Source organism: Chlamydotis macqueenii, chromosome 12, assembly GCF_036417535.1.
Source record: "Chlamydotis macqueenii isolate bChlMac1 chromosome 12, bChlMac1.mat, whole genome shotgun sequence".
In the NCBI taxonomy this organism is placed as follows: Eukaryota; Metazoa; Chordata; class Aves; order Otidiformes; family Otididae; genus Chlamydotis; species Chlamydotis macqueenii.
Genome location: NC_141567.1, coordinates 4,445,621 through 4,465,532, shown reverse-complemented (window position 1 = coordinate 4,465,532; position 19,912 = coordinate 4,445,621). Strand labels below are relative to the sequence as shown.

General features: G+C 42.0%; 1 protein-coding gene across 2 annotated transcripts in view; it reads right to left on the bottom strand.

Moving 5' to 3' along the window:
• IGF1R (insulin like growth factor 1 receptor) overlaps positions 1 to 19,912 on the bottom strand; it is a 179,732-nt gene that overhangs the window by 41,789 nt on the left and 118,031 nt on the right. For both annotated transcript variants that reach the window (XM_086756921.1, XM_086756922.1), the window contains exon 3: positions 1,626 to 1,938. In XM_086756921.1, coding sequence (XP_086613047.1) covers positions 1,626 to 1,938 — 313 coding nt within the window. The remainder of the gene's footprint in view (positions 1 to 1,625; positions 1,939 to 19,912) is intronic.

Here is a 19,912-nt window from a genome sequence, read left to right as displayed (position 1 = left end):
CAAGAACTCAGGCCAGCCTAGCAGCTTTTTACAGGCTCCATGTTATACTATCTGCACACTCATGTCAAAACTGAACACTCCGTGTGTGCACAAAACACGCCCTCTGATCACTCCTCCTAGTAAACGCCTCTTGTGATTCAAGGTCATTTTTATTTTTCAATTTATTCTAGCACTTTCCTTCATGTTTCATTATTACTTAACTCCACCTTATCGCTTTAGAGCAGAAAAATGAAAAAAAACAAACCCAGCTCCAAAAACAAAGGCTTCTGATGACAACAATGATGAACACGGACCTACTGTTTATTCCTTTTATATGAAACCAAACCCATTCTCTTCTGAGGCTTAAAGAAACATGCCAATTAATTACAACCCTTTTTCATGCATAAACAAAAGATGGAAGCTTCCTTTTCTTAGTAGTAAGATCTTACTTCAAAATCCTGTGCTATAACATGCCACAAACCACTAAAAGCTGCAGACACAAGTAAGAGGCATTCAACTAAACGTACAAAGAATGCTGGAAACACTTTCCATTTGCAACTATTTGTTAACATCACCTCTGGGGAACAAAACATTCACTGGCCTTCAGTTACAGCTCCTTTCAATCTCTGCAGCACAGCACACCACCGAGATAAGACAGCACGGCCATGCACTTCAGTGTAAGCGGTTCAAACAGCTGGTACTACAAGCTCGAGCAGACAACAAAAGAAACATTTCTCAGGTGAGTATCTGGATCGGAGCAAAGGCAGTGTTAAGTTGCTCACAACCAAATGCCAACCGGAGATTGCCTTAGTATTTGATTGAACAGATGGATGACACACATGCACAGACATAAAACTGCTGCAGGTATCATCACAACCACCTTTCCAAAAAACCCACCATCTTAGAACAGCCTACAAAGACATCTTCTTAGTATAGTACTGAGGCACTATGAATTCTAGCACACTGTCCTTTACTCAAAGTCTATGACTTCCAAGGTCAGTAAGCAACTAAGGTTGTTAGCTTAAACCACTGGCAAAAAAAAAAAAAAAAAAATTGTAAGCATCCATTACTCCAACTGTTAGAATTAAATAAGAGCAGGTGAGTGACATTGCTGCAAGAAATTACTCTGTATAATATTGTCAGCTGCTGCATTATGTTTGTCACCATCTACATGATTGCTCCCTTCTAAAACCCCATTGTTATCTTCTGTAAACAGTGAAAAAAGGGAAATTAATTTCACACTGAAGAATGGATGTGTCTAAAATGCAAGCATGCATAAAGCAAATAACATGAAATGCAAGGTAACTCCTACAGTTTGTTCCGTGTGATAATGGTCATCAGTCAACCTCCAACCGTGCTTTCACTTTTATTTTCTGTCTACTTGAAGACCTGGTTCTGCTTTGTACTGACCTCCTCAAGTCCTTCAGAAGATTCAGTGGCAACGGAGAATGCACAGGACCACAGACAATCAGACCTTTCAAGGGTGAATTCATCTAAGCAAGCCTTTGTGTACTGCAAGTCACGCAATTCACCATCCTATGTTCTCATTTCTGCCTAACGTAATTTGCACCACAAGCTGCCACAGAACAGAGGGTGGAAAAACCCAAACTTGGCAACTCTGATGGACTTTCCAGAAGCTGCATTACCTTTGGCTCCCATTGCGTATGAATCCAGAGGGGCATTCTGCCATGCACTCATCGTTGTGGATCACAAACCTCTCATATTCACTTGTTTCAGTGGCAGGGACTTTGGAGCAAAACTCTTTAGTCACGCAGCGCCAGCCTTCAAACTTGTAGGTGTTGGGAGGACAGGTGGGCATGCAGACTCCTTCGTAGTAGTAATTGCGGCAGGCCACGCAAGCGGTGTTGTTGTCGGGCGCCGTGCAGCTCCCCAGGCATTCAGGATGGCAACACTCATTTTGGTCGGTACAGGCGCGCTTGCCACATGAGCTGGGGCACACTGCAAGACAGAAAGCAAGGTCGCATGAACAAGAGCTCCTACATAAAGTGAGCGGCATTGAAGGGAAACCCCTAATCCATACAACTCCATGCTTGCATCTCCTGGGCTCTAGAGTATCTCTGTAAAAGAGCCAACTCTTGTAAAACTGACAAATGAAATTTTGTTTTCCTCAGTTTTAGTTGCCTGAAAATATCAAATTTGTAACTTGAGCCAATTAAATAATAAGGAAAACTGCTGAAAGTAAGAGCAACATAAGGATAATGCAAACAAGCACGTACCTATTCCACAGCCCTACTATTATGGTTAACTTTTTTTTTTTTTTGAGTGCTGGCTTACTGTCTCCAAGCATTTCTTGTCTTTCCTATTTGTACTTCAAAGTGGTCTTTCACTGGCAAGAAGACAATCTTCTTTTAAACAACTTAATTACACTTGTACAATAAAGCACTGCTATACTGTAGCACACATGGTTAGGTTGACCCCAATGTAGCATCCCGATGTTGCTTACGTATGCACAGAGAGGTTTAATAAACTACAGATGGTAGACATCAAATACTGCGGAATCATGGAGCTACTATTTCCCCTGAAGAGAGTAACAAAATTCTGCCTTATCCCCAAATTCTGGGTTCAGAGAACAGAATATGAAAGGGAGAAAAAAAAAATGGGGTGCAAATTTATGGAGACATTCGTTTTACATGAAAGCATTTCAGCTTGGAAGACAGGAACAAAGAGCAGAATCACCAGCAGACAAGCTCACCACTGGTACATCAAAAGAAGTGGCAGCGTTATATTTATGTAACAACAACATTTTGATTGCAGCGTTGTATGGCCTTTTGGCCATGCGAGCTGTGTGCCAGAGGCTCCGTAAACAAACACAGATAGGAAATCTGGTTTGCATTAAGTAACTGTTTTCCACTTTCTAACTTAGCTAAAACACAGGACCAACAATAACAGCATAAAACAAAATTTCGGTAGTACAACTACAGCGAGATCCAAGCAAAGCACCGCAAGATATTTAAACAGAACGATCTGAGCAAAAAGCATATAACCAGCAGTTGATATCCCAAAATTAACACGGAAGCAGCAGAGCCCAGCTGAAGACAAAGACAGTGTTTTAAGAAACTGTAACAGTTCCACAAAAGCTCTGCACTGCAATGTCCCCTCCAGTTTGCAACTACAGTGTTGTTTTAACGCAGGACTAGACACCCTAAAATCTTGACCGTCGCCTCTTCCCATAATGAGATCTCAGCTTTCTAGTATGTTTTTACAGTACTACTGAGCAGAGCACCACAATTATGACACAGGATAATAACTAAAGAAAAAAAAGGAAAACTGCTCACAGCTCTGCATCAGGTTCTAGACATTCCACATCAAGTTTTGATTCTACGAAGCCATTTTCTACCAGCTTTAAGGTAGTGTTCACCTTGAAAAGGACTTGTAGAACTGCCTACAGAGAATTTCGCGTTTCTTATCAAAATGATTTAATATAGAACTTGCTTAATTTTATTCACTTTTTATTTTAAGCCCTAACTGCCAACTTTGCAAGTCTAAGCACCCCGGTACTAAGTTGGGTTCTCCTTAGACAATTCAGGCTAAGAAAGATTTCGCGGAGGAAATTAAACTTGCAGGTCCTCCCCAGGTAACCTGACAGCCTCGGCAGTATCTCCCCTATATTAAGCCGTTCCGTATCAGCAGACCTGCTCACGCTAGCTGACAGTGCTGTTATTGCATACACGTAGCCACGTACCACTAACACAACAACCTTGCACTAAAGACAGCTTGGATACGCTGAACTGCACGCAGCAGGTCTACCACCTGAGAAGGTACTCCTGAAATTGTCCAAGAGCTCATCTGTCTTTCCCAGTTAGAAAAGAAAGAGAACCCCACAACCCTTTCCTTGCACGTACCACTACTGCAACCCAACAGCACTGCTCCGTACCTGCATGTTTTTTTTTTTTTTTAGAGTGAAACCAGGCAGAAAAGTAGAAGCAGGGTGAAAGGGGGAGGCTATGAACACAAGGAGGTGGGAGCATGGAGATGCCTGCCCAGATGGCACAAATATCACACGCAGGACAAATAAAGAAAATTTTTGCGGAGTCAGTTACTTGTAAGTCTACTGAGAGCAGGAATGCAGAGGAAATCACTGCTAAACAATGCATTGTGTAAAGATACTGGATTTTTTTCTCTTTAAAAGGAAAAAAAAACATACACACCAAACCCCTATATGAAAATAAGTATGCAAGTGTATATTCTTTTTTTGATGTAATCTGCACCCTCCGTAAAAGGAGTAAAGTCTGCCCAGATGCCACCTTACTAAGGCATAAAAAATTGCCCCTCACCTTAAGGTATACAGTACTACTTGCATTTGTGACTACTAAGGGATTAAAAAAAAAATTAAAAATCAGTGTGTCTTGCTAGCAGATGGACTGCTGTTCCAAGTGGGTGCCAGGACTCAGATTTCATGTGGTAGCTACGTTTCCAGATCAAAGCCCTACTAAGAAAAAAAATCACACACACATCCCCCCATGCCTCCATAAAGTTCATTACCAGAAGTATTAACTACAGGATTTTTTTAATTTCATCTAGACAATTCACTAAAAAACAAACACTGCTCTATCAAGCATTCAGATAAATATAGTAGGAAAAAAACCCACAAGTTTATGCCATTCTTGGGAAAGACTTTTATATTTCCTTAATGCTTCTGCCGTTCATAAACAGTCTGCTATATAAGTAGGATTCCCTGCATCTCCTGGTAAATCTGCTGACTCTCGTCTACAGAAATGGAAACTGAAGCACAAGTTCACATGAAAAAGGCAATCAGTGAAATAGGTTTTCCAAACTATGGTAATATTTTCATCACAATCATTTTAACAAGAAGTCTTCAAAACTTTTTAAAGATAATTTTTTAAAAGCTCAGCAACCTTGCCTTTCTCTCAGTCCTATTTTTCGCTCGATCTTGCTAACGTTGGCAGAGTTTTCAGCCTGGAGACAATAAGGGTATCCTGTTTCTTTGAAGAGTCAGAACAAGAACTTTTGTGTGTGTGTAGATACACGATGAACAACAAAATGACTTATCTGTTTTGCAAGCCAGTTTCCTCAGATATCCCTGTTAGAAAATCTTACTAAACAACACTGGCTGACCTTACAATCCAGTCCCACCTATTCTCCTCCTGCCCTCCCAAACTGTGCTACTTGGGTTACTTGATTTGTACTAAATCATCTGAAATACAGGTTCCAAAATACTTTTGCCAAAAAAACCCTCTGAAATACACTCAATAACTTGTTTACTTCAGTCAACAAGAACATTAGCAAGACAAACGTAAGCAAATAGCTGGCGGACATTTGAGGACAGAACTTATCAGCCAGGTACAACAGCACCTTGGATCATGAAGGTTGATTGACTATATAAAAAAAAAAAAAAAATCCAAACCACCAAACAAATCCTTGCTGACAAGCACAAGGGCAAAAAAAAACGCTTAATTGTCATCACGTGGAGCTACCAAGATAATGGAAAATTTCAGAGACCTTGGAGGGCAGCCATGGAAGAAGGAAGTCAAAGCAAGACCTAGAGAAGGGCAGACCCTTAAGCAGCTTTGTGACTTTATTATAGAGACGACGGACGCCTGACTGGACCAGAGTGTCTATTTACATTTAGGGAGGGGAAGTACTGAATAATCATCAGATCTTCAGAGAAGTACATTGCAAGGGTACTAGTAGTCACAAATCAAATTTACTGGAGCAAAACCAACCGCAGTAGTTTCTTTGACCAACCATGCTTCAATTTCTCTTTTATTTCTTCAAATAGAAAGTTTTCTTTGTCAATAAAGTTCAGATTTTCCAAAGAATATCAAGACACTATAATAACTCACAAAAAAGGTAAAATTGTATTTCAAGATGCCCACTTAATGAGCAAATCAGATTCAAACCTGAGATACAGAAAGGAGATACTTTAAAACTAAATGCAAAGGTCTTACAAACAAGAGAAGCTCCAAAAGAATCTGACTCAGAGACCCACTATTCCCAATTAAAATCCCGAAGATGCTAAACCAAAATGGCAAACAAAGCAAGGTCGGGAAATCCTCAAACACAACTCTCCAAAAAAAGCAAGAAACAAACCATCTCTCTATATTTACGGCAATTCCTTTTTGGACAGCCTCAAGCTAAGGAGGTGGTAGTAAGTTTGGCTGACATCTAATACCCCCTGCTATTGGAAGCGCGCACAAAGCTAAAGCTCGCTGCAAACACTGCGTTGACATCACTGCTATTGTACAGTCTGGACAGACACCGTGTTCTTATCTCCAAGACACCATGACTTCAGCAATGCTGAAACAGAAAAATCAGGTGAATAAACAATCAGTCACAGGGAGTGAAAATGCAGCCAGAAGAGGAAGACTTCTGGCAAGCTGAGGCACCGGCCTCTGCCAAGGACGGCACCATGCCAGTCACATGCGGGCGAGCAAAAGGTTGCCAAGTGTGGGATAAATATTTTTTTAAAGATTTTTTCTCTCCTTGTAAAATGATATTCGATCCTTCCTTTTTTTTATACTGTTTCTGCTTTTTAGAGCATCCTTCAACATAAAATAATGTTTCAGAATGAAAAGGGGCGGGGGGGGTGCAGGGGGAAGGGAAGCCTAGTTTTGGGCAGAAAACATAGGAGGAAGGGAGTGTTTTCTCCTAGCCAACTACTGAAAAAACTAGCTGTCTAAATTTATCCACAAATACAGAAAAAAAACTCAGTCATTTTTGGAATGTTAATCCCTCTACATGACAGAATTTTAAAAATATTGCATTTTAATAGTCTAAACTTTGGTAATGTCTTTCAAACAGCTGACTTCAAAAGCTCAAGCAGCCTATACAAAACCTGATTTCTTTTGTCCAGCATATTGTGAGAAGAGAGAGACTAGGGAGACATTACTCAGAAAATCCAGTTCCAGTGATTCATGGCCAGGGCTGGAATCAAATAACTACAGAATAAAGGCTACAATAAGGAAATACACATATTAAATACATGCAGTAATGTGTTCCGATGACAGAAACACAGGTACAAGTCATCTCCAAAGAACTGAAGAGGCCACTTAAGAGCAGTTGTATAAAATCTTTATATTGCTACAGAAAGAGGTATTAGCAATATATTAACAGCGGCGTATTTTTTTTACTTTCCTGTTTTCCTCCAGCACTCTAAAACTGGTTTTCTCAAGTTCGGGGAAAATCCTAAAGGAAAAAAAACCACTGCCATATCGAACTACTTTCTAGCAAGGCATTAAGTTTGGCAGATTTTGAATTTAACCCAGCACTGATACCAGGACTTGAAAGTGATAATCTTCTCCCTCTTTAAACCTCTAGTATGCACACAATCACACCCAGCAGCAAAATATTTTGATAGGTCTATACAAACTTATACTAAGGAGCAAGAAGAGGACATTAAGTCTATAGCCTGCAGGCCACAGCTGACTCGAGATCATTTCACTAGTATGTGTTTCCATGTTTACATCCTAGTCATTACCAGCCCATTTTTATCTGGCAGACCTTTCCAAGGATCTTGAAACTATTCCGAAGTTGTTCTGTGAATTATTTTCTCCCCGCTATACAAATTCAGCTGAAGTTTAACTATATCTGGTCAGCTTCCACACAAAGCTTTTTAGTCTCTTGCTATTTCAGTTCGTCACAGATGCTGTACGTCATATTCCCTAAGTGAAGGAGTAGGCGTGATGAAGCATCCAGAACTTCAAAATAACCTCAAAGGATTTGCCTTACCTGACACCAGCCCGCTAGCTCCATCTCTAATGATATGAAAGACTGATAAAGGGATCTACTCTTACATCCCCCCTCATCAGGATTTTATGGTGGAAAAACAATACCATGCTAAACGCCTGTACAGCCAGTCGCGCAGCAGTTGGATCCAACTGCTCAGCTGGTAGCACCTGTAGATGATTCCAGAGCAAAGGAAGTGGAAGAAAGGAGCGGAGACAGGTTAGGAGAAGAAAGCCCAGCACCACTCAGCACCTGGCGACTCTCAGACACCACTGCCTGTGGTAAGGCCTATGATAAACAGAGAGGAAACATTCACCATTCAACAAAACAAACACTTTGCTAAAACATATTGGTGTTGTGAAGTACTTGATGCTTTCAAGTTTTAATTCTTTTTTTTTCTTCAACATTAAGACCTCCTTCCCTCCAGGGTAGTTTTAGCACCTACGGCATCTCAGACTAGCACACCTGGGAGTGTTGGTAGACGAGAGGTTCAACATGAGCCGGCAATGCGCCCTTGCGGCCCAGAAGGCCAACCGCATCCTGGGCTGCATCAAGAGGAGCGTGGCCAGCAGGTCGAGGGAGGTGATTCTCTCCCTCTACTCTGCCCTGGTGAGACCCCACCTGGAGTACTGTGTCCAGTTCTGGAGCCCCCAACACAAGAAAGACATGGACCAGTTGGAAAGGGTCCAGAGGAGGGCCACAAAGATGATCAGAGGGCTGGAGCACCTCTCCTATGAGGACAGGCTGAGAGAGTTGGGGCTGTTCAGCCTGGAGAAGAGGAGGCTCCGGGGAGACCTGATAGCGGTCTTCCAATACCTCAAGGGGGCCTACAGGAAAGATGGGGAGAAGCTGTTCAGTAGGGCCTGTTGTGATAGAACATGGGGTAATGGGTTTAAATTAGAAGGAGGTAGGTTTAGATTAGATATGAGAAAAAAATTTTTTACAATGAGAGTTGTAGAGCACTGGCCCAGGTTGCCCAGAGAGGTGGTGGATGCCCCATCCCTGGAATCGTTCAAGGCCAGGCTGGATGAGGCTCTGAGCAACCTGATCTAGTCAGGGATGTCCCTGCTTCTTGCAGGGGGGTTGGACTAGATGACCGTTGAAGGTCCCTTCCAACTCTAACTATTCTATGATTCTATGATTCTATGATCAGGAAAGCACAGGCCTGAGGAGCCAGAGGCCCAAAGCAGGGTTTCTAATTCCTCAAACACACAAATGTCTCAGCAGAATGAACCTGTAGCCCCCCTTCCAAGCTGGAAAGAACAGAGTAGCCTATTAGAAACAGTGATGAAAACAACCCAAATCATATTTCATTTTCATATACCGGAGCTGGATGACCCTCCATCCCTTCCCTCTTTGGGCCATCCATCATTCATTCTTTACCCTAGAAGTTACCTCAAAACAGCTTCCAGGCTTCCCAGCTGTGATACATATAACACATGTGCTAAATCCATTTTATTCACAGTGACTAGAGGACTCGGGGACACTATTTGGCACTGTAAAACCTCCCATCCCTTCAGGTTTACTGCAAGTGAAGCAATCAATCCTGCTAAAAGCTCCAGCAGCGTTACAGCTACTCACATCACACCAAAATTAGGGCAAATGGAAACTCAAGTGAAGAAAACAACTACCTTAGACCACAGTCAACAGGAACCGATAGAGGGTACAGTTACTCCATTTGCTGCTAAGTGCGTAATACTAATGACCGGGAAGGTGCAAATAAACACGATGTATTGACAAACCCAGGCAGCACAAATCGCATTCTCTTTGAAAACAGTTTACGTTGCCCAGCACAACCCAGACTGGCATCATTGCAGCTGGCATCCAAGAGAAAGAGGAAAAAAACAGGTCCGTTTTGTCCCTTCCACGCCAGGATGAATTCAGTACATAAACAAACCCCACTGAGGCCTATACACAAGCATCTACCAGGCCTTCAGGCCAGTTTTACTCGATCTTCAACACTAGGTAAACAAATTGGTTGGGAATGTTTTACCATCAGTGCTGCACTGTTCTAGAAACATTTCCTCTATGAAAAGGGAAATTTCCCACTGGAAGATGCAAATCACAACAGTAACACCGATGCCAAGCGGGGATGAAAGCAGGAAAGCGAGGGTTGCCCTGCGGTGGCGAAAGCTGCTCCCCGTCTGCTCCAGTCGCCCACCACTCACAAACACAACTTTGTCCACATTTCTAAAGGGGAACCGGAGTTCCTGAACTCTTCAGTAATACATAAGGAAAGATAAGGGCTCCTGCAGAACAGCTCTGAAGCAAGTTATTTTTCTTTTCACTCCAGATTATGAGCAATATATTGGGGTTTTGCTTGTTGTTGCTTAAAGCAAGATTTAATCTGCCTGTCTTCCAAGTGCTGCAAGTGTAAGGCAATACGCTTTACAGGATTTCATCGATACACCGTAAGCAAGGAGCACTGGTCAGCCATCTCCTGGCAAAACCCCAGCTGGGGGAAGGATACTATTCACATTCCAGATTTACTCTAAAGGAGGAAGACAGTTTGACAACATCACCATACTAGTCTAAATTACGTAGTTCTCTTAATGCTGAAGGATAACAGCAGTTTAATCTTGGGCAAAAAAAGGTCACTGGTTTGCAGGGATTCAATTCCTGCTTCGTTTCAGGAACGCCCTTCGCATGTATGCATTAAGCCCATCAACTGGCTTAACCATTCTGGCATCAGCAGCGAAACATAATGCTCGCCTTAGAGCAGACATCAACACTGCTCCAGTCAGAGGCTAATTACCCTAAAAATGAGAAAAGAAAAAAAAAGCTCCAGTAAAACTAATGTTTACAATACACACAGCAGGGCAAAAAGGAAGTTTGTGCTCATCTCCAACTAGGATACCAGGGTTAACAACAACTAACAAAATCTGATGAGTTTTGATCACTGAACAGATTAAAACTCAAGGAAACAGCCAGAAAGAGCAAGCACATTGAAACTGTTCACCTGCTAGTGAGATAGCCCACTAAAACCAGGACTAAGATCTAGATATTTATGAACCTGAGAAAAGAGAAGAATTACAATGGAAGCACAAAACATGATGCAAGAATACTGATGTTTTCAAAAGTTATCAGAGACACTTGGGTGCATTTGTTTCAAATTACAGGCTAGTAAGCCTAGGAGTACGTCATCACTTAGGATATTTGCACACTGCAAGTGAGGGCATCCTGCTAAGATCAACCTCACTTCAAACAATATTAAGGCAATTATGTTCAAGACAATCAAACAAAGTATTTCCTTCATGACTTCCAGAAATACAACACAGTGTAAGCAAATCTGACTGCAACTGAAGGCTGTGCTCTTGAGATCCACAACAAACTAAAGGTGAGCTCTTTCCTTGGTTTTAATAATCATGGAATAATTTCTTTCATTCTAAATCTTTCCCCTATTATAAACACAGAGGGAATACAGAAGGTGCCAGAGCTTGTAGGATCCAAAAGCAGACTGGAAGATCATGCATTAATCCATCTCTTAAAGCATTTTAACAAATTTACAGACAATATGGACAGCAGAAAGGATACAACTGACTTGAAATCTGTATTAAAACTAGTTTCTTCTCATACACCACGACTGTGGATGAAAGTGTCTCAGAGGGGAAAGCAAAAATGTTGAATATCTTTTCAGACTTGATGCAAATTGCTTTCATAGCCTATAAATCATCGCGAACTGTCTGCAGATGAACTTTTAACTCCATCCTACATGGTTTTATCTCCAAAGAACAAAACTGCTGCAGTGGCTGCCTGTTTGCTTGCGGGTTAGCAAACAGCTCTGACTGCATCTAGAAAACATTCAGCCAGGTCGCAGAGCCTGCTTTGAGAAGCGCAAGGATGCTCCTGATCCACAGAGGCACTGGACATGGCCGCGACTCCAAAGTGAACTGCTGCAAGCTCAGAAGCTCTGAATCCCCTGCTCAAGCCAAGCAAAGGACTGAAACACCTGAAATCAGAATACACCAGAATAAAGCGCCCTGGGTCATGGAGGGGCACTGAGGGAACAGCACGTGCATTTGCTCAGTGTTTTCGTCTAACTTAACAGGAGAATGGCATTACGTTGTCCAGCCGGCACTTAGTCCACTACCTTCAGAAACATTGCGAGACAGAACTATTTCAGTTCTTCCAACACGTTGATAAAATAAACTGAACGAGGAAAACCATGCTTTACTATGCCATTTCCCAGAATCCGCAAACACACACAATACACTGGCGGGACAAACGGCGCACATGCCGCTGCTGGCCCTGCAGTCAAACACAGAGTTAATGCTTGGACGGGCGAGTTGTCTCTGCTTACACACATGCACACGCTTTTGAGGAATTCCTGTTAGTATGACTGGAAAAAAAAATGACATTGCCTTGGACTTCCTAAATCCTTTACTGTAGTAAGGATTTGTGATCAGATTAGCGAGCACCAGACAGTTTTATTTATTTATTTATTTATTTACAGGAAGGACAGCCAAGGTGAGCTGTATCACTGCGTCTGACAGGGGCTCGGGGCTGCAGCAAAGCCAGCTCAGCGATGCTGCCTGGCTGCTCGGAAGCCGGAGATGGCATCAGACAGCACTTATTAGAAAGAAAGAGCCGTGGTTTTGATACTGGCGCAAAGCGGGAAGCAGCGTGCTTCCCACTCTGTTTCTGCTAGAGTTTGGCATGTTTGAGCTACGCTTTTCCCCTCTGGTACCTTTATTTGTCATCTCAAGTCACATTCACATGAACATATAAATACACAGATCCTTACACACTGTGTATAGCAGATACTTACATGGATGGTCTCAAAAAAGAATATTCTTTTCACACACTAAAAAAATTATACAGAGTTATTTTAAATTCAGAACTGTTTGTATATTCCTTATAAGTTTATAAAACTCTCACTGTCCTCCCATGACTAACGAAACTGGAATTGAGAGAGTATTCTATATTTATAACTCGTCTGGTTGCTCATGCCTATGGCCCTATTTCCACCCTCCGTTACTGTACACAGAGCTATGTGAGGTATTGTGGGTTCCCAAACTTCACCGATTTCCTAACAAGGCAGGCCTGTGTCCCGGAGGAACAAGCTGGGGGCTGTTTCGTTCGAGCATTGGCCGAACTCAGAGGGAGAGGCCTTGAGCGCTGTGGTTTTGGCAGCTCTTCTTGAAACTGGTATTAGAGGCCATCGCACAGCAATTACACGCCTAACTGGCACTGGACCGCGTATCAATGCTACCGATGCGTCGTCTACAGCCCGGGCCTGTTTACAGCCCAGGCCCTACAGCTGCTGCTCCGCGCTTCACCTTACCCTGCTGAATTTAGCAGTGCCTGCAAGCCAAAGCACTTCAACACTCAGCTGAGCAGCTCCGTCAGTCACCTGCGTTACAGACACATCGGAAGTACCAGGCAAATTCAAACCATTACCACAAAATCCGACAGACTATTTACGGCCTCTCAAAATCGAAAGGAGACAAAACCCTTGAACTTGAACCAAAATTCCCCTGAGACCACACTGTGCTCAGTGATGCTGGCACACTATAGAGCTCAAAGGGTGGCAGAGAGGAGACTGCATCAGGTATGTCAATGTAACAAAATGAGGGAACGGATGGATTTTGTATGAATAAGAGCTGAGTGACACTTGTAATCTGTACGAATGTCCTCAGGTCTGCCCAAGATTCACAAAATCACGCCTCATCTTTTAAACAAAACCACTTCACTAGTTCATAAATCCCACAGAGGAGTCTAAGTCTTTGTCACGATAGAGGTGTCTCATGACCAATAAATTTTTAAACACACGATGGGCACTTGCGGGGCACAGAAACTTTTTTTACTTTGCAGATCTTAGCTATGTTCAATATAAATAAATACTTATACAAAATGTAGAAGAAGAAAGAGACTGAGGCAGATTTTTCATATTCAAAATACGTTGTGCTGGCTGGGACCAGGGTCTAACTCACGGAGTTCGATCCATTATGGTACTTGAGCCACAATAAACCACAAAAATCAAGGAACCTACAACTCTTCCTCTAAAAGGCTTTGCAGGGTCCGGAGACTGGAGAACACAGAACAGGGCTGTCACACCAGGAATTAAGAGAAAGAGCACTGCCTGACCCTAAAGGGCAAAGGAAGCATGGAGGGCATTTTTCTCTTTCCATATAACTGCCTTGTAATCTAGCCTCCATGGAACAAATTCAGGTTGTTTCCACAACCCTCCTCAGTTTAGGAGAATTTATCTGGGGATCTACATGCTCCACATAGAAAAATTTGGCAAGATCTGGACTGTGCTTAAAAAGAGTAGGCCTCCATACCTACTAACAAAAAAAAGACTATTAGGAAAGTCATGGCAAATATGGTCAAATTTGTTTAATTAAACTGAGAAAGTTTTCCTCTAGCAAAATAAATTTCACTTACAATATTCTAACAGAGAGAAGGAGAAGTCAACTAAATCACCTTACAAAGCAAAATGAGATTTCAAAACAAAAAAAGAGCATAGGTCAAATATGTACTTTGGTTCAGTCAAAATAACTGCTGCTTTGGAAGTAGAGCAGAGTAACACACCGCACCTGAAGACACAGATACCTGCGACAAACATCGCCTGAAACCCTCATGGCACCCAGTGTCTGGTCTGTTTGCACATCACACCTGCTCAGAACAAGTATCAGCATGGGGAGAGCCCCTGAACGTGTTCTGCAAACAATTACAACTGCGCGAAACAACGACAACGCGCTGGGGCTGAAGCCAGCTCAGCAAAGGCCCCAGCCTCGCCAAGCGGCACCATTTGCAAATTCCATTCTCATCCGAGGCACAAAAAGGGAAACATCCACCTCTCCTGCCTTTAATCCCAGGGTCACAGTCCTGGCTGCAGGTACGCAGGACTGCTGCCATTTTTTTTTTCCAGTATATTCAACAGCTTTCATTGCTTTGCAATAAAGCTGTCAAGTAACAGACATCTCTGGTGAGCCAGATGTTCAGAGAAAAAAAAAAAAATGTATTTGTATTTCTCACCATCTAAACAGTAATGCTACTGGTGTAATTGTTTTCCATCACTTCGCATATCCATAACACAACATGAACTTTTTAAAGCTATTAAAACCTCCTCCTACTTAGCAAGAAGAAAAATTATCTAAATTCATCCTGAAAAGCTGAAGTTCATTTTACTTTGAGGAAGGACTTAAACATGGAATATTTTTTCTTCCATCAAAATTAGGGAGGAAAATTATAAAAAGGTTTTTGAAGAGCTAAATACAGTAAAGCTTACTATTAACTTTTGAAATTATTTTTAAAAATCAGATTCCACATATTTACACCATTTAAAAAAAAGGTCTAAGTTGCAGTAATTAAAATGCAGATGATCTTCCACAAAAAAAAAAAAATCTAACTTGGTGATACTTTTCTCTTTTAACATTAGAATTGCACTAAGAATTTCACTTACGCTGCAGAGGGTCAGTATTAGGTATAGGAAAAGATGCAGGTTACCAAAATAAAGCAGCACTATACAAGTCGGTAATGAAAGTATTCACAGCTTCTTCATGCAGACTTCAGACAGACTATGAACAGTTCTCACAACCTTGTTTACCCTAGAAATTCTTAGATTTATAAGACATCTACAAACACCTACAAATTGAAAATTTAATGAATTCTAAGCTTTATTTCTCAGTAATACTGCAGTAAACAAGATTGCAATTACCTTTTCTTCCAGTTACAGGTCTCCTTGAGCCAATAACTGCAGAGATCTCTGGTTATAGAGGTCAAACGGGTGAAAGAGAAACAATAAAAGGTAACTCCCAAATAGCAGCACATCCTGCTTGTTGATAGTTACAAAGCAAGAAACACGGAGTGGAAAAATAATTAGTATTGCAGGATGTGTCCCCCACATACCCAAAACTAAAAGCACTAAATTAGACGGGAATAGAATAGCTGATTTTGCCTGTAGTCAAACATGGAGAAGTATCATTTAAATTGCAAATTATAGAGCAACAGATTTTTTGCACGAAGTTCAAGGGTTTTTAATATTTTTTTTAAATGAATTCGGAATGACAGGAGGAATAAGTAAGGAGGGTGTGCGAGCTACCACCCTTAACACATATTTCAGTTTAAATATTTCTCAGACTTGTGTGATGCACTTTATCTAGGCACCACGACTTGTTTAAGTGAAGACAAAGCAAAGCAGCTTCTCAAGGATCATCCCTAAGGATGCAGTATCCGCTGGCGGCCACGCTGGCGCTGGAGGATTAACTGCTACAGAAGGATCTCCAAACTGACTAATTACTCTCTCCTCCCCACATCATGTGCTTCCCTACAAAGGAAACTTTTAATCCCTTTATACCTTTCCTGGGAAGTGCTTTTCAACCAACAGTTCATTTGACAAACCTTCCGCTTCCCTTTCCCTGGTTTTAAAGACTTGTTCCTATTAACATCAGCTTCTTGCCCTTGGTTCCTACAAACTAAACTTAATTAATGCTTAGTAACAGAAAAATATATACCTCATATTTATACAGCGTTTTTAAATCAGCAGTTCTCAAAATGCTTTACAAAGCATGAAATCCAACCCAGTGGTCGTTTTCAATGCCCAGTTTAAAGCAGAGGGGGAACAGATCTAGTAAAAAATGATGGGTTACTCAAGGGTACAACAAAAGACTTAGGAACAAAAGTAGTTGTTTGTCTTGATACGCAAAAGCTCCTGACACAACAGGATTGTAATAATTTTCTTTTAAAATGTAACAAGCCCCGAGTTACAGACTTCAGTACAGGATTACAGAATGCTATTCAGAGGTTCAAATATTTTCTTGCCAGGCTGTTAGTACATAACAGAGAAAGGACAAAGCAGGAGCCAGATTACCCTTTCAAAATTGTTTTAGAAATCAGCTTGTTTGGGGGCTTCTTGCAAAAAAATTCTACCAGTGGATATGTCAGTAACCACAAAGAAATAAATATTTCACCCGCAGCACAAATACCGAACCTGGAGTCTACATGACCTGCCCACAGCTGCACAGCCCAGGACACCCTCCAAACAGTCTGTGTCTTGACGAGGGAGATTTCTCCAAACTGTCATTTTTAAGATTAACAGATATATCTAGCTTAAAAATTATCATTTAGAGAATGACACCCTCAGCATTAAGTACCTCTGAGAAAAGATGACTTCAGAAGCATTTTGTGTACTTGGTGCAATGAATAACAAAAAGAGAACAGGCTCAGCACAAATAACTTAATAGCACTGTCTCTGAAAACCAAAATCTTTTAAAATGTGGTTTGAAATCTGACAAACTAAACTTAAAAGCAGCTCTACAAGTCCACAAGCCCACTGGCCAGCTTCTCATTCCCTCACAAGTCATTTCACTTGCACAGCAGCATACCGCTCTGTTCCATCCCTCTTATCTCTGCACAGGCCAGGGCAGCAGTCCACTCACCCTACCATCTCTTGCTCTACAGGAGCTTTTCCCCGGCTCCCCGCTGGCCTAAATTATCCTTCAGGAGCTTGTACACTCTGCAGTCTCTTCCTCGAGCTCTTAAATCACTCCTCAAGCCTTCTCCCTACCCCAGTCTCCTAAAGATGCAATCTCATCAGTTATTCCCTGCAAAGCACTAATAAAGTATCCTCACGAACTTGGTACTTGCCAAACATCAATACAGTCTGCTGGCAGCCCTGTCAACAACCAGAAGCTACAAGGTTCACAGAAGTGCACATACAGCTTCTGTTGGTTTAGGTCAGGGTTAGCCTGATCAACCAGCAACGCTGACACACATCCAACTGACTGCTGAGCTCCAGTATCTAAAGATGAAGATTACAACTAAAATATTCAGCACTAAGTCTGATCTCATGATCTAAGTTATGTTCTTAGCGAGGTACTGCAGCTTACGTTGTTTTATGGGCAGTATCCCACTCATTTATAATGTGCACACTGTATCTCAAAAGACTCAGCATAGAGAAACTGAGCTGTGATTACAGGTGCAGCTAAATGCGTCTGAAGTCTCATCATTCACAATCAGGGGTTAGCAGACTGGACCAAACAATCATCTCACATCCAGAGCGCTGCTGCTTCCCCTGGGTACGGGCTGAGTCTCGTCAGCAAACACAGAAATCAATTTTTAATAAAACTTATATTGCTTAAACGGGTAAAAAAAAAGATGCCTATAATAAAATTATTTAGAATCTCAGGCATATTTGTTATTTTATCTGCACCTTCACATTCTCTCGCATGACAGTAAGTGTACGGTACTTGCTCATGCTATTTTTGTCAAGAAAAAAAAGCAGGCTGCATTGCAAGCACCTGCATTTAGAGCAGCTTCTTACAGGTTCAGTGACTCTTTGTGCATCCTAAACCCCGCAGCTGAAACAAAAGGAAAGAAAAAAAAAAAAAAAAGACAAGACGGGAAAAAAAAAAAAATCCGCCTTGTGTTGTTTCATTCAGCACTCGTTCCAAAACATTCAAATCAGCACCAGCTCAGAGCGGAAATCCAATAAGGATAATGCTCTCGCTGTCTATCCCTGCCCGCACGCTGCTCGGCAGGGCTGCGCGGCCACGTGATGGTTTGTTTATGAGTCTGGAGCAGCATCACATGAAGCGTACATCCCTGCGCCCACGGGGACCCGCTCCCCGGGCAGGGACAGCCGCCGCCCCCACGCCAACTCACGCCAAGGCAGCACAGCGGATTTGCATTAAAAATGCCTGTGCAAAAGTCTGCGCATGTGCAGAGTTAATATACGTGTATATTAAATAGGACAGCACATCTTGATAGTGCTAACATTTCAGCACACGTTTCTTGACTTTAGACTTAAAAGGGAAGTAGAAGCAGCCATTCAAGGTACAGCAAAAACGTGCTTTTAAAAACACACATGCACACAACAAAGCAAAACACAAAGGCAGATCTTAACATAACCTCAGTTTGATTCTGCAAATACGCATTTTTCTCCATAAAAATCAGTAAAAGATTATTTTAAGCCATTTGATTTCATTATCCTGTATCAAATCTTTGCTCTGAATGGAACATCTGAATCAATTTGTAAAACTCCTACAGGCTATGCTGTCGTAGGCTTTCAAGTATTTTTTTCTCTGCCTCTCTTACCACAAAGACAGCAAGATAAAGATCCCACACTGGAGGTTATTTGATATTTCTAAACAAGTTCCAGTGGATTGTTTTGGTTTTTTTTTCCCTGCAGCCCTCTGATTCTTTACACTGATGTTTCAGGAGGAAAGGAAAAACCAATCACAAACTGCACAGAACAGAGGATCAGTTCAGAACTGCAGAAATGCACTTCCCTGGGTGTGATTTCTTCAAGATGCACCTCGCTGCAAGAGCTGTTCACGAACAGCACACGGGCTTTGTGCGTCCAGGAGATCCAAAGCGCGGACCTGAGCGATGCACGCTGTGCCTTTCCTGCCCCTTCTAACGCCCTGCACGCTCTCCGAAACGCACTGCTTGGCTGCGGTGGTGACTGAAGAACTGAAACAATCTCTTTCCAGTACTGAGAGAGGAAAACATGGGGAATTAAACAAAGACACATGTACGCCATGCGCTCTTCATACTCAGGCAATGGGGTTTCACCACAAAGGAAACACATTGTACATCATTTAATGCATTAAAAACAACGGCATAGTGGATTTCTACACAGTGCTCTGAATCATAACGAGAGGCTTATTGAAAACTGAACACACACACACACACGTGTCACAGCAACAGGGCTATTTTGGATATCTGGTTTAATCAGTATGTTACAGTATTTTAAAAAAAGGAGTTTCGATCTCTGGGCTTCTCCGATTCCCCCCTGCCACCTCTAAATTGTGTCCCTGTAGTTAAATTGCTGCCTCCATAATCCAGTCAGTACACCCCAAGCTCCACATTCGGAAAGGTTATGATCTTCCTTGTTTCCCATTCACAAGACTGCCAGTGAGAGGGCACCGCACGGCCACCAGCACCCAGCCCAAACGCTCCGAATCCACACAGGAGTCACCTCACCACCCAGCTCCACGCCTCCAAGGCTGCACTTGCAGGAACTGCAAACAAGTCTCTGGCTCTTCTTCCTTGCACTATCAACACTAGAGTGAAAAATGCGAACGATTTGCCTCTTCCGTATACAGACTGCTCCTGATATGAACAATTTGTCATTCTAAGGGGGGGAAAAAAACACCACTCAGAAAAAAATGATGCGAGCAAAGTATCAGGCTATTAAATAATTGTAATGAAACCTGTTACTGGTACTTTATTTTTTTTTTAAATATGGCTGTTCTGGATTAGTGTAAGACTGCTTTGT